Below are 12791 nucleotides of genomic sequence, written 5' to 3' on the forward strand. Positions count from 1 at the left end.
TCACTATCATCACACAATATACCTCTGAATACCTATGACTCTTTGATCATATGTATGTCACATTTCTAACATCAACGTCCTTCACGGCCTTCTCATTGCTTGCTGAATTATTTGTAATCCTTCTGAGAGCTACGTACTCTCATTTTTCCCTGGAGCGGATGTGTTCTGAAATTCAATTGTATCCCCAGTACTTATTTTCCTACATATGCATACATACTATTTCGATTCAATTACATACTAACGTTGCCATTACTTTGTGTTGCAATTACTTGATTTTCAAGAACTACTTAGGATTGCTTTTAGTCGCAATCTCGGTTCTACAAGTTTATTATTTTATTACCGGTTGCATAGTTGTCTGCCTGGGCTAGGCTGCTGCTTTTTTGTTGTTCACTGCATGGACGACGAAGAAAGTTCGGAGTAAGTGTCGCTTTGCTCCGGTAAATGAGCTGCTCGACGTGCATCTCAGTCACTCCTAGTTTGAGGGTATGATTTATCAACACTCTTTGACCACTCAATGGGATGCATGGAATTTGCCCAGGCGATGAATAACAATAGGTGAGATAAGTATATGGTCCAAAATGTGACCCATTGGGTGATCAGAAACTAGCTCAAGTTGCAAGTTCTGTCCTGTTTTTTATCTCCAACTTGTGGATATCATCCTCTGATAGCCCGTCCAATCGATGTAGAAGGTAATCCACCTTGTGATGAAATATGAGAAAAGACATGGGATGAATTGAAGACAAAGACGCACTTCGACTTCCTTCGTCAACGGAATGATGTAGCTCTCGTAGAGTTCCACAACACCATCAACCTCAATCTTTGCTGAATTTCCGTTGACCCCTTTGCCGTTCAACTCATTGGATAACTTGTCCGGCGCAAGATCCAAATCTTGTGCATAAGTGGCTGCTTTTGCTCGCAGTCGTATAAGTAACTTGCGCTCGACTTCCGGCTTCGTTATAAGATCTTCGAGAATTTGCCGATTGGGTTGCAGAATATGGGGAATAAATGCGCTAGGATTTTCCAAGAATTTCGATTCTGAAACGAATTTGCCTGAAGTAATGGACTAAGAAGATACAACATGGAGATGACCTTTCGAGGCAACCTACCATAATGCACCCTTTTACTTATCGCCTGTAGTACTTCGACGTCTATTGTCGCTGTGCTTCCATAATTCCCATCGTCTTCGTATTCTTCATCGCCAACGATACCTTTGATGCGTTTTGAGGCTGCTAGACAGAGAGTTGCGCGTCGTGTTATTCGCGGAACAATAGAACAGACGTAGAAGGAAAGTATGGATGGATTTGCGTTTATCTTGTTCGGGAAAAGAATTTTTGGAAATTGCAAAGGCGGCAAGACAGGTTCCGGAAGACCAGTGGTAAATGGGTATTCATCCGGACTATGCGAGGTATAAGTCAGCGAAAAGTTTACGAGATATCGACATAACGCACCTGGTGTAACGCCGTGCTTTGGCTAGGCAAAGAAATGTATCGTGAGACACGGCCATCCTTTCTTGAAGATAACCGTACCCACCGTGAAAGCTCTCAGTCTCCTTCAAGAACCATTCCAGCCAACTGCCCGCAAAACCAATGTCTCTCAGTTCTTTAAATGCTCCCCGCTGGTATATTCGTGGATTATGTGCAAATTGGGCTCTTTCAATTAGGCCAAATATAATCGTGTCTTCCAGACGAACAAGAACTGATCGAATTCGTTCCAGTGATAATGGGTCGCCGATGGTAAGATTAGATTGCATCCTTCAAAAACTAATGTAGAGTCAGCAAAAGTAGCAATGGTGACTCCCAAATCGCAATGGTAAAGCGTACAAACTTTGTTGGTTCTGGGTGTCAAGCGACAGAAATAGTGTCAGTGAGAAATGTATGACTCGACACTGTGGCGTCACCTCTTAACTTGATACCACGATCGTAGAGGGTAGTGTCCTTTCACACAAGTTGGAGTGCTTTTTCCTACGCTTTTTGGACTCTGTCAAGTGCCAACGAAGATGTTCCCGGTATAGCGCCGACGTCAACGCACTGGTCCCACTATCAAAACCATCTTCAAGCTACAGCTTGGCTTATATCAGAAGCCACCGTTCCCTCAAGGAGCCTAATTCTCCTTATCGTTGTTCGCGATCCATCGGTATAAATACCATGCCGCGTAATCTCTCGAAGGAAGAATTCTTCAAGGTTTCCTCGGGTAGTCAAGTCTAATGACCTTCAAGTCTTATTTAATTCGAAATTCAGACTGACCGCTGCAGTCACAGAGCTATTCAGATCAATGCAAGCTCGAGCTTTCCATGACATTGGGATGGTTTAATTAACACGCTTCTTAAAATGATAGGGCTAGCTACGTCTTTTCAATGATCGCTCGGGCCTCAGGAATCACTCTACCTCTCCGGACGGAATCACACTAATCATCTGGCAGATGATTTCATTGTGCACTGATGAAGAAACTATTTAGTCATACTTGACGACGTATCCCCCATTAATAAGAGCCCTGTTCTTGTTCCAATGATAGCTCAGCTCCATCCTGAGAATTGAGGCCCCTTCAAGCTCTGCATTTTCTCCGACATCAAGCCTTTAGTTCAATCGGCTTGGAAGACCTGTATTTCAAGGAACGATTTCGCACCTAATGTGTTCTTGGCAGAACTATATGGCGCTCAGGATATATAAGGGGGGCATGAGAGTTGTTGCTCTTGTTATCATTGGTAATGGCTCCTGTCCAGACACTCGACAACAAATTCGTTGAAAATGGCTTTGGGAAGCAGCTGAAACCTACGAGTAAATCAGCAACGTACGATGATGTCGCAGAAAACTACGACGGTCAGTACCGATTTGCTCCCATCCAGGAAGCCCAAGTTTCTAGAGCGATGATTAAGCGGTAAGCTTCCCCAGAAGTTTGATCCTTTCGACGACAACCTTGACTCGGATACCTGCTGTAGGTACTTTGAAACAATGTATGACAGAGCCATCTCCGACGTCGTTATCGTTGGTGAATATCGACTTTCCGTGCGGTTCAGTGCTAGTGCTAACGTCTTGTTCCAGGGGCTGGAAGCGCTGGATTGACCTGTGCTTATCATCTGGCTTCCACTCGGCCAGATCTCAAAATCACTATCATCGAAGCCAATGTTGCTCCAGGGGGAGGAGCTTGGCTGGGTGGGCAGCTAATGACACCAATGGTAAGTAGGTCTAGGCATCGTCTCGGCCGAAAGAAGATGTGAATTTCCACATGTAATCTCACAGGTCATACGGAAACCAGCCAACCGCTTTCTCCAAGAGATCAGCGTACCTTATGAGGACGAAGGTGCTTACGTTGTCGTTAAGCACGCCGCGCTCTTTACCTCCACTCTACTGTCTCGTGTGCTCGCTATGCCCAACGTGGTCATGATGAACGCCACCGCGGTTGAAGATCTCATCATCCACGAAGATCATGCTGGACAGCAGCGCGTTGCGGGTGTGGTAACGAACTGGACTCTTGTTGCTCTCAATCACGACACTCAATCTTGTATGGACCCTAATACGATCACTTGCCCCGTAGTTGTCTCAGCCACGGGCCACGATGGACCCATGGGTGCCTTCTCCGCCAAACGTCTGGTCAGTGCAGGCCTGTTAAAGGAGCTAGGCAACATGAGAGGCCTGGACATGAATCGCTCAGAACCAGCCATCGTCAACAATACGAGGGAGGTCGCTCCTGGTTTAATTATGGCCGGTATGATTGCCTTTCTTTCGTGAATTTGAGAACAAACGATTGATGGATTCGCGGTAGGCATGGAGCTCTCGGAACACGATGGAAAGAACAGGATGGGTCCAACTTTCGGAGGCATGATTGGCAGTGGTATCAAGGCTGCTCATGAAGCCCTCCGTGTGCTTGATTCCGTGAATGTCGTAGAAGGGAAAGCTGTATCCACTATTTGAGAATTATCGAAAAATCTCTGCAACATCGGTATCTATGAGTTCTTGTATTTTTGTATATCTGATTTGTGATTCGAGCCTCATTTATCACATTCTGCCAGAATGGGCTAGCTATATCGGCTTTGCATGTACTTCTGAGACGTACTACCATTGGGCGTCAATTGCTCATTATACGCGTCACAATCATTGGGCGCTTTTAACGTCTACCTCTTCTCCGACTTCGCAATCGATGGGATTCACACTTCCTTCACCCGACAGCCCTGCAGAACAGGCTAAAACGCTCATGAATCAGAAGAAGAATATTGAAACCGAGATTGAATCCCACATTTCTATCCTGAAAGCTAACCAATCAACGATGCAAACCCCGCTCGTTGATCCTGACGGCTTTCCTCGCGCAGATATCGACATCTATGCAGTCCGAGGGGCCAGAGTGAGGATAATAGAACTCAGAAATGATCTTAAGGATGTCACCGCGGCCATTGGGAAGGCATTGGAAGCTGTATATGACCGGTCGCAAAGTGAATCGGTGGGTAAACGGGAGATGTCCGAAGAATCTTCGTCCTCGAAGGAGCCGAAAGCATTTGCAAAAGTTGACGGCGTGGCGCCAGGTAGTCCTGCAGCCGATGCAGTATGTGGTCATTCCCTCCTGAATGTCAATGCTTGAACACTCAGATTTCGTGTAAGGGTCTCTGTCGGGAGGATCTGATCGTGAAGTTTGGCCGATTAGTGGATACATCATTCTCATCTGGATCTCTGACACCAATTGCAGAATTGGTTGGAGCGAGCGAGAATGTGAGTATATCATCAAAATACTTCTGGTCATATCCATAACATCGCTGCCGGCTCGATACAGCAGAGCATAGGGATCAAAGTCTTACGGAAAGGTCAAAGCGTTTACCTTAGCCTCACCCCCCGCAAGGGATGGGGCGGCAGAGGTATGCTAGGGTATGTTGGTCCAGATTTCATCGGAAACGCAGCTCACTTCAGACAGATGTCATATTGTTCCCTATTCCCCCTAGAAGCACTGTAATGTTACATTCGAATATGTTATACTCCATCCTCTTGCACTATAATTTTGCGCGGCCCCGTCGTCCAAACACAATGGCAGAATTCGAAGTATCCGCAAATTTCGCCTCCGCTCTTGTCCTATCCAACTCGTGCTCAGCAGCAACGAAACCACTTTCATTGACCCATCTTCGAAAAACTTCAGCATCTATTTCGTATCCCTCCTCGCCTCTATTATGAGACCACACTGCGTGCTCTAGTAAATAAATGGCCGAGGCAATGTACCCGATGAACATGAGCGACGACCGAGCAATTAATGATGATACTGGATGTAGGAAAGCTGCGAGAAGACTGTCCAGCCTCCCTTGGAGAGATTGGATAGCTTCTTGGACTCCTTTAAGCAGACCGGGCGGACACGATAGGATAATTGAATTGCACCACTGCGAAAAAGGGACAGGATTGTTTAGGAGAGGTGTGGTAAATGCGATTGAATATTGCTTACTGAAACAAATTCCTTTAATCGGGCGGGATCGGTTGTGGAACGAAGAAGATCCAAAGATAAAACAGTGGTTGTTCCTTCCCAAATCCTAACCAGTATATTCAGCAGCCGTTCCAATTTCACGCTCTTGCAGCGACTACTTACCTTTCCACCAGACTATCTCTGATTAGCCTTCCGATGTCAGTCTCCTCCATGTACCCTTGGCCACCTAGTCCAGCCATTGCTTCTTCCATGGCTGCGACTGCTTTTTCCGCTGCAAATGCTTTTATCAAAGGCGTAAACATTCGCAGCCGATTCTGTTCTGCCGCAGACGCAACTCCGCATTCCACACGACCGAGGAGCACAACGACTCCGAATCCGAAATGTGTCAATGCACGATATACCAGGTTAATTGATGCAAGTTGCGCTACATGCAAAGGCACGTCTCTGAGTAATTTCCTTCCTCCGTCAATCCTACGGACATCAGCGTAAGCTGTTGCAATAGCGAGGCATTTTCGCAAACCTCCAATGGAGGCTATTGCGGACCATACTCGGGTGATATTCAGTACAGGGAGAATGTTTTTGACACCCTGATTGGGAGAGCCAACAAGATATGCAAACGTTTGTTCTAAGGATAGCTCTGCAGTGGGAAGTGCATGCGTGCCTATCTTGTTCTTGAGTCTATGGACGCGTATTCCATTACTAATCGATGAACCTGGCTCAATACCCAGGAGCGGCGTCCTCAGGGGTACAAGGAATAGAGATAGTCCCTTAGAGCTATCACTGTCGGGTCCGGTGCGAGCCAGTGCCAACGCTATGTCACCATCTGTGGCACTAGAAAACCATTTGAAGCCATTCAATGAGTATTTAATTCCCAGTTGGTCGCTATCTCCCAGGGATTGTGCCTTGGTTTCTGTTTGAGAGACGTCGGACCCTCCTGGCCTCTATTGATTGTTCAGTGAACGTGGACAACGAGGGAGATGAGACTTACCTCTGTCATCCATTGACCAGCTACAAACGCTGAAGATGGTTCTCGACTTAGCAAGAGGGTCTAGTAAGTACCAATGATTGTTAATGAAAGGACCGAGTGCACCTTATCAACTTTGGTAATATTTCCCTTTTCATACCTTCCGTGCCCATAAGCTCTATGACCCGTGCAGCTCCATCAGTCATGCTCAATGGACAGAAGACCTATCGTATTTCATTGATCAATGCTGTAAGACTCACGCATGAGACAGTGACGGGATTCATACCTCGTGCGAGTCGCCTACCATCATCAGCGCCTTGGCAAATCCGAAAGTACGGCTATGTTCGCGATACTTGCGCTCGTAAAAAATGCCAGGGACCCCTTCTCGTTGAGCAATAGCCTTAAGACTTCTCCATCCTTCGCTGGTGTGCAATTCGTCCACTCGCTGTCCCCAGTTATCATATTGCACGAGTTTGGGCGGAGATATACGACTCCCGCTGCTTTGTGCGCGGATATCTACATACGGATGATGAGGCGGGTCTAAGGGAGTACCAGCAGACCAGACTGTGTCACTAGTACTTACTTGTGATCACCTCGACCCCAAACCGCTTCAATTCAGGTTCTATCTCCTCATCAAACAATCTTTATTTGGCAACTTGCATGAATCCTAGGATGCTCTACGTATGTTAATTTCATTCAACACACCTGGGAGGAATGAGTCGTCTGAGTAGAAACGGTAAAGCAGGATCTTCGGTGTATGGATTGCCTTCATTGAAAGGAACCTGCAAGAAGTAGGAGTGAAGAAGAAGTTAAACCCGCAAGCTGATAGACGCACCTGCTGGAATCCTTCCTCGACGCGCATCTGGGTTTAATCTTGGTGTTGGTTTCGAGAGGTTTTAATAAATTTGTAATTGTACGGAAGGAACAGGTCGGGCTTTCAAGGTATCCGGTACCGGCTAGGCGGTTTACAGTCACGGTAATCAAGCGCTCAAACAAATGTCTATTAAACAATGCAGGAGAGGAATCTATCGACTGGTTTGAATTTTGTAATCGAGAGGGAGATAAAAACCAGGAAAGATTAGACAGGTAGCCTGTAGGCTAAAGGAAAAACGGTCTGCCGGAATGAAATTCAAGTTACAGTGAGGCTCATGTTGCTAGAAGGAGTAGACGGCAAGAGAGGGAAGGTCGAGTTATTCCCGTTAATGGGCGTGAGCGATCGCATTGTGCGCCCTTCCAACAATGGCAGGACTGATGGGGGAAACAGAATCGGAGGGGTAGTGGTGGAAGGCAGCGAACTTTCTTGTCTGGCTTGTGTTGCAGTGGACCCATTCGGAGTTCTATCTACTGGAGGTGCTTGTTTTTTGATGGGGAGGGGGGGCGAGAGCCTGCATCACTGTCATCTACAGACGAGGGGATGGCGCTCTTGAGGGAGGATGTGGTAGGGAGCCATCCTGCATAACTTGCAGATTATAAGTACCATCTACTTGCTTCTGCTCCCCCCTTTTTCGCCGACCGTATCAAATCCCAGCAGCCATTTTATTTACATCAGGCAAAGCAACCAAACTTGGTTCAGGCTGGCTGAGGTCGAGTACCTACAGAGTGGAAAAAGACGGAGGTTAAGTCTTGAAGTTGAGTGTTTGCTGGAACGGCGTCTGCTACAGAGCATTGAACTTTTTTCTGAACTTTTTCAAATGAAGACATTCCTCTATGGTGTATCACGACACAGGGAACGCTCAAGCAGGTCCCAAATGGCAAGCAAAATGCTAGGGTCTGCTGTGAGAAGCAGATATGGTTCTCAACGAACACAAGCATCATTCTTGGGAAAGTCGATTGAAATTGTTCTCGTATTCAATGATATTCGAGGAATCTAGTAGCAAAGACAAGGAATTTTAATGACGGGAACGAAGACCAAACGACACCTTATGTTGATTCCTAGAAGCGATTATCGTTGTATATGAGGCAAAATGCCGAAATCAACGTAGCACGTATGTCAGATCAACGTTTGCCCTACAAACGATCAAAATTATGGGCAGAACCGTGCAGGTACTTTATAAGTTAAGCAGCGATTAGCCCAACTACTGAATCCTGGCCAAATATTTCCGTGGATGCGTACTTGAAGGTAGTAAACTGTTCAAAACCGCGTGATAAGATGACCGGAATGGTGATGCAGATTTTCAAACACCTACCGGGCCTGTTTCAACATTATAAGATACACCATCTTCACCCACAAAGATTGGCGCAATAGTGATAATTGCTGTATCGACGAGCGAACGCGTCGGAAGTGTATCATTCTGCTGTGAGAAGAATGATCGAATGACTTGGGCACCACCTTCGACCATGACAGAGCGTATCCCAAGTTTATACACGGTTTGTAAAACAAGCGATATAGGGAGATAGCCTATAGAATAAAGAAATGAAATGAAAACAGTCTAACATCCGGCGTAAACCAAAATACCTTCGGTGTCATGACCAGTTTCTAGAACAACCATTCTTGCTCCTGCTTTCTCCAATGTATTCCTACGAGTCAACCATTCTGTCCTTTCGCTGGTTTGTGAGGGTTCAGCACAAATAAGCCAGGGTCTCCGTCCTGCGCCTGCGGCATAATTCTTCAACAACTTGCAATGGGGATTCAAGCGTAACTTCGTATCGAGGATCATTGGACGAGGAAGGTTGTATGAGTTATTGTGGTCATTTACAGAGGGATCAGGATCTTTGGGAGGAAGATGTCGGGCTAAAAGAGAAAAAAAGTCAGGTTCTGTTGATAGCAAAGATAAACGAAAGAATTTACTGTTCAATTGTGGGTCGTCGTTCAACGCTGTACCAATACCGATTAGTATCCCGTCATGCATTGTTCGCATCCTACTCTTCTGTACAGGTCATGATAACGCTGCACAGGAGAGATGAAGCTCACCAGTGTGTCATCACCATGCTCTCTTTTCCGCTCAAGATGAGCTGTTTTCCACCTTTGCCTGCAATTTTCGCATCAAGAGATTGTGCAAAAGTCAGGGTGACAAAGGGTGTTGACTGTTCGATAGATGGATTGTACCGGTTCAAAAGAGAAGAAAGAAACACGGGCGGGCCAGCCATTGAGGCGTAAGAGTGATAATCACACTAAAGTCGGAGATTCAAGTTACAGCTTGTTCCCGGCCCTCACCTTCAATGAGCGCCTGTCTTCGCTTTACTCGACGAGCAAGTTAAACCCAAGCTCTATCCTGAACCGCGCCAGTACTGAACGCGCAATACTGCAGGTCTGGCAATCATTCATTACTACCAAGGGTGCCGTGGGCTTAGTGCTGCACTATATATTGCAAGTTCTGATTCATGCAGATAGGGCATGATGCACAATGTTTCCCAAATGTACGCGTTAGTTTGTTTACGGAATAACGAAACCTAAACGTGCAACATAGCTAGTAGTTCATCGAGCGGTACCGGGAGAAGTGAATGCCACGCTGAAGATTGAGAATTATAACCGTACGTTTGGGATATCATTGAGACTCATTCTTGGACACACTGAATTTGACCGCGGCCACAGTAAATCGAGTTGGCGTGAGTTCCATGTTTTCCTTGTACATTGATAATCACTTATCTGTTTGATAGACCGGTTAGTAACACCTAGTTACTTCTTACATCACTTCATATGATTTCTGTAGTTCACGGTGGCCTTATACTGTCCATGACCGACACGCTCGGCTCATTGGCTGTAGCTTCAAGGGGGTACTGGATGACGGGTGTCTCCACCGACATAGGTACCTCCTTCGTACGTCCGGCAGGTCGGCCAGGCGACGTTCTTCATGTCAAAGCAGTATTGACAGCATTGGGTGAGTTCCTGCATGTTGCGTCGGGTTGGTCTGACCAATAGTGATGCTACTTGTAGGCAAATCGCTGGCGTACACACGTGTCGACTTCACAAATCCCGCAGGAGAACTGGTCGCTTATGGATGTGGGTAGATGTTCAACAGGCAATATACATATTGATACATACTCAATACCCCTTTCCACCAGACCATACAAAGTATGTAGGGAAATCCTCAACGCACCAGGTAAGTAATACTCCTTTCGGACAACTCTCGGTTTTATTGATTGGTATATGCACTAAATAGAAAAATGTTAAACTCTCGGAAGATGGAGAACAGGTACTGGAAGGCGAGGACATAGATATTGACTAATTTGCTCTGGTAGAAATGACACGACTTATTCCGGCATATTCTAACCTGATAGATACCTTTTTTATCCCGAGATTTCATTCTAAATCATCCATATGCAGTTCCTTCGTGATCATCATTAGGAGGAGGCTACCCCCGCTATCGAGAAACCTTGCACACTCGCCTCCGCTCGTCGTGGTGAAGCCCGGCCATTCTCCTTGTTTTTAAGCAGGACGTCCCTTTTACCAACATCATAATGGTCACATATCATATCTATGTTGCCACTGTCAAAATCATTCTCGTGTGTGTTTGCAGGCCTTCCACCCGTTGTCTCTCCATTCTAATAGTCATCCAAACTCCACCCCGGGCGCAATGAGAGAATGTAATAACGATCTCCATGGATCATTGGCAATGAACAATTAAGGCTGCTAAAAGCTTACGTATCAGAGCCCGACGAAAAGACAAAAGACCACAAAAAGGGTATGTTCTTCTTCGCGTGCCCGTGTCAAAAGAACGTAAGGAAAGTCCAAAATAGACCATAAATGCTAGTTCAACGGTGAGTATCGCCCTGATACCACCAGGAATCGCGCCCTAATAGTAAAATATCTAGATAAGGTGAGATACAATGTATCTCAATGTATATACAAAGGACAACGATGCAATGTTCCAAGTCATATACAACAGTTGGCCGCGAAGCTTAGTCACCCACGCTCTGAGAGTAACTCGGGTGTATCAAGGTTGCGTATCCCCCATTGTCTGATTTTGGTATAAGAGGACGTCAAGCAAGGCTGCGATAGAGCAATCATTCCTACCAAGCGTACAGGACTGAACTGCTTGGACTTGTAAGCAACTCATCCACGCTGTCTCTTGCCTTCCTGCATCCTCATTTCGTTCACGGACAGAGCAAAAACTCGCCGCAGAACTTCTTATCAACTCCCCGTTCCATTGAATTTGCACGAATTTCGAACGCAATGAGCGACCAAACCCCCCCAGATCACGGATATGGTCCCCCACCTCCCGCCCCTACTACGCCTAATTTTCCCAATACGAAGCCGTAGAGCAGAGAATAGGTTGGGTCATTATCCCGCTCTTCCTTTTGAAGATGTTGACTTTTGTACCGCTCCTCATAGCTCCTCATAGGGTACTGGCGCAGAGATCGCGGGACACTGAAGAATTAGTTATATGCCAATGATTGTATAATTACTTTGTCACGAAAGTTTGATCGTGAGGGCTCTGAGTCTGACTCTAATCCACGCAAACCGAAAGTCCGATTCATCTAGAATCATGTGTGCTGTCTTTTGGGGAACTGATATCCCAGAGCAAGAGGCGTTTTCACTGATCTGGACTTACTACGCCGTAAAGCCTAATAAAATTAATCCGTACCAATTTGCTTTTCATAGGGGTTCGCTCCTCAACTCATCATTCTACGTGTGGCTATGGGCCTCACCTGGTCGAAAGAGAGTTCTGCTCAACTCTTGACCTCTATACATCCCATCATGTCTAACGAACCTTCGGCTGTGTACATAGATAGAAAATTTACGAGATCCTCCCATTCTCCTACTCCCTATCCATACTTAACGTACATATACCTTTGAATCTAATATCACAATCTTTTCGTCCGGCGTGGATGCAGATTTTGGTCGAAGGGTTGATCAGGGGGCTGGCACCGGAGTTTTCCGTGAAATCAACTGGTGCAGACCCCCCCGTGCGAACTTTGACTTGCCAGCCACGGCAACATGGCATCAGAACTTCGGTCGCGTTGGTGCGATCAGGGTGCAATGAACCCAGCGTGAACCTTTAAAGACTGTAAGCAATAAGGACTCTTATTTGAACTGGGCACTCTGCTGTATGTACCTGCCTATCTCCTCTTTGTATAAGTATCACAGGGTATTTTGTTCTGAATGGTGGAACATTGTATAGATAATAGATAGCAAGCCCATTATTGACAATGATTACTACAGATGCATGTCTTGTAGGTGCTTGTTTATGGCCCATTATTATAGCAAAGAGAAAATGATGATTTAAGGAAGAATATATTGATATGAAAGGGAAACCAAGGAGAACGAAGGTGTCGTCGACGGTGCACACTAGTGCACACTGCAGACAGATCAACGGGATCAAGACAGCCGATGCTAGCCGCTGTCGGCAACTCAAAGTTCACACGGGGGGGTCTGCACCAGTTGATTTCACGGAAAACTCCGCTGCCCGCCCCCTGGGGTTGATGATCCAGAGTCTCAATGTCTTTACCTCCTTCGGAACTTATCCGATCTCGAATTTAAATTTTCGGAGCCTCT

General features: G+C 46.1%; 6 protein-coding genes across 6 annotated transcripts; 3 read left to right on the forward strand and 3 right to left on the reverse strand.

The window, feature by feature from the left end:
* Nucleotides 1–608: 608 nt before the first annotated feature.
* Nucleotides 609–1750, reverse strand: C8R40DRAFT_1039335 (chorismate mutase; the record flags this gene model as incomplete). Its single annotated transcript, XM_046223831.1, has 5 exons — nt 609–698; nt 752–1050; nt 1107–1396; nt 1449–1470; nt 1531–1750. 5 exons carry the CDS (start codon nt 1748–1750, stop codon nt 609–611), a joined length of 921 nt encoding a protein of 306 aa, XP_046089115.1.
* Nucleotides 1751–2704: 954 nt separating this feature from the next.
* Nucleotides 2705–3908, forward strand: C8R40DRAFT_1038990 (Thi4 family-domain-containing protein; the record flags this gene model as incomplete). Its single annotated transcript, XM_046223790.1, has 5 exons — nt 2705–2874; nt 2936–2985; nt 3039–3172; nt 3237–3702; nt 3760–3908. 5 exons carry the CDS (start codon nt 2705–2707, stop codon nt 3906–3908), a joined length of 969 nt encoding a protein of 322 aa, XP_046089116.1.
* Nucleotides 3909–4134: 226 nt separating this feature from the next.
* C8R40DRAFT_1039096 (uncharacterized protein) lies at nt 4135–4924 on the forward strand (the record flags this gene model as incomplete). The annotated part of the gene is made up of 4 exons (XM_046223800.1): nt 4135–4533; nt 4590–4697; nt 4759–4850; nt 4897–4924. 4 exons carry the CDS (start codon nt 4135–4137, stop codon nt 4922–4924), a joined length of 627 nt encoding a protein of 208 aa, XP_046089117.1.
* A 48-nt stretch (nt 4925–4972) lies between these two features.
* On the reverse strand, nt 4973–7217 carry C8R40DRAFT_1159449 (acyl-CoA dehydrogenase/oxidase; the record flags this gene model as incomplete). Its single annotated transcript, XM_046229879.1, has 9 exons — nt 4973–5350; nt 5413–5497; nt 5554–6332; nt 6380–6425; nt 6482–6579; nt 6642–6871; nt 6939–6997; nt 7061–7137; nt 7191–7217. The coding sequence occupies 9 exons, from the start codon at nt 7215–7217 to the stop codon at nt 4973–4975; spliced, it is 1779 nt and encodes a 592-aa protein (XP_046089118.1).
* Nucleotides 7218–8290: 1073 nt separating this feature from the next.
* C8R40DRAFT_881742 (dihydrofolate reductase-like domain-containing protein) lies at nt 8291–9630 on the reverse strand. The gene is made up of 5 exons (XM_046236546.1): nt 9267–9630; nt 9144–9214; nt 8811–9086; nt 8542–8753; nt 8291–8482 (listed from the first exon to the last, which is right to left on the reverse strand). The coding sequence occupies exons 1-5, from the start codon at nt 9440–9442 to the stop codon at nt 8411–8413; spliced, it is 807 nt and encodes a 268-aa protein (XP_046089119.1). The 5' UTR covers nt 9443–9630; the 3' UTR covers nt 8291–8410.
* C8R40DRAFT_1159451 (thioesterase thiol ester dehydrase-isomerase) lies at nt 9515–10521 on the forward strand (the record flags this gene model as incomplete). The annotated part of the gene is made up of 8 exons (XM_046229880.1): nt 9515–9544; nt 9604–9631; nt 9687–9712; nt 9763–9826; nt 10006–10173; nt 10230–10295; nt 10358–10395; nt 10456–10521. The coding sequence occupies 8 exons, from the start codon at nt 9515–9517 to the stop codon at nt 10519–10521; spliced, it is 486 nt and encodes a 161-aa protein (XP_046089120.1).
* Between the last annotated feature and the right edge of the window lie 2270 nt (nt 10522–12791).

The sequence above is a fragment of the Lentinula edodes genome (assembly GCF_021015755.1).
Source record: "Lentinula edodes strain Le(Bin) 0899 ss11 chromosome Unknown C8R40scaffold_8, whole genome shotgun sequence".
In the NCBI taxonomy this organism is placed as follows: domain Eukaryota; kingdom Fungi; phylum Basidiomycota; class Agaricomycetes; order Agaricales; family Omphalotaceae; genus Lentinula; species Lentinula edodes.

Bases quoted from the DNA above. Each gene is read 5' to 3' on its own strand.
- C8R40DRAFT_881742 (XM_046236546.1), bottom strand. From the start codon at position 9,442: ATGGCTGGCCCGCCCGTGTTTCTTTCTTCTCTTTTGAACCGGTACAAT. The intron at 9,087-9,143 runs GTAAATTCTTTC...TTTCTCTTTTAG, and splicing joins CGACGACCCACAATTGAACA to CCCGACATCTTCCTCCCAAA. The intron at 8,483-8,541 runs GTAGGTGTTTGA...GGTTTTGAACAG, and splicing joins ATAATGTTGAAACAGGCCCG to TTTACTACCTTCAAGTACGC.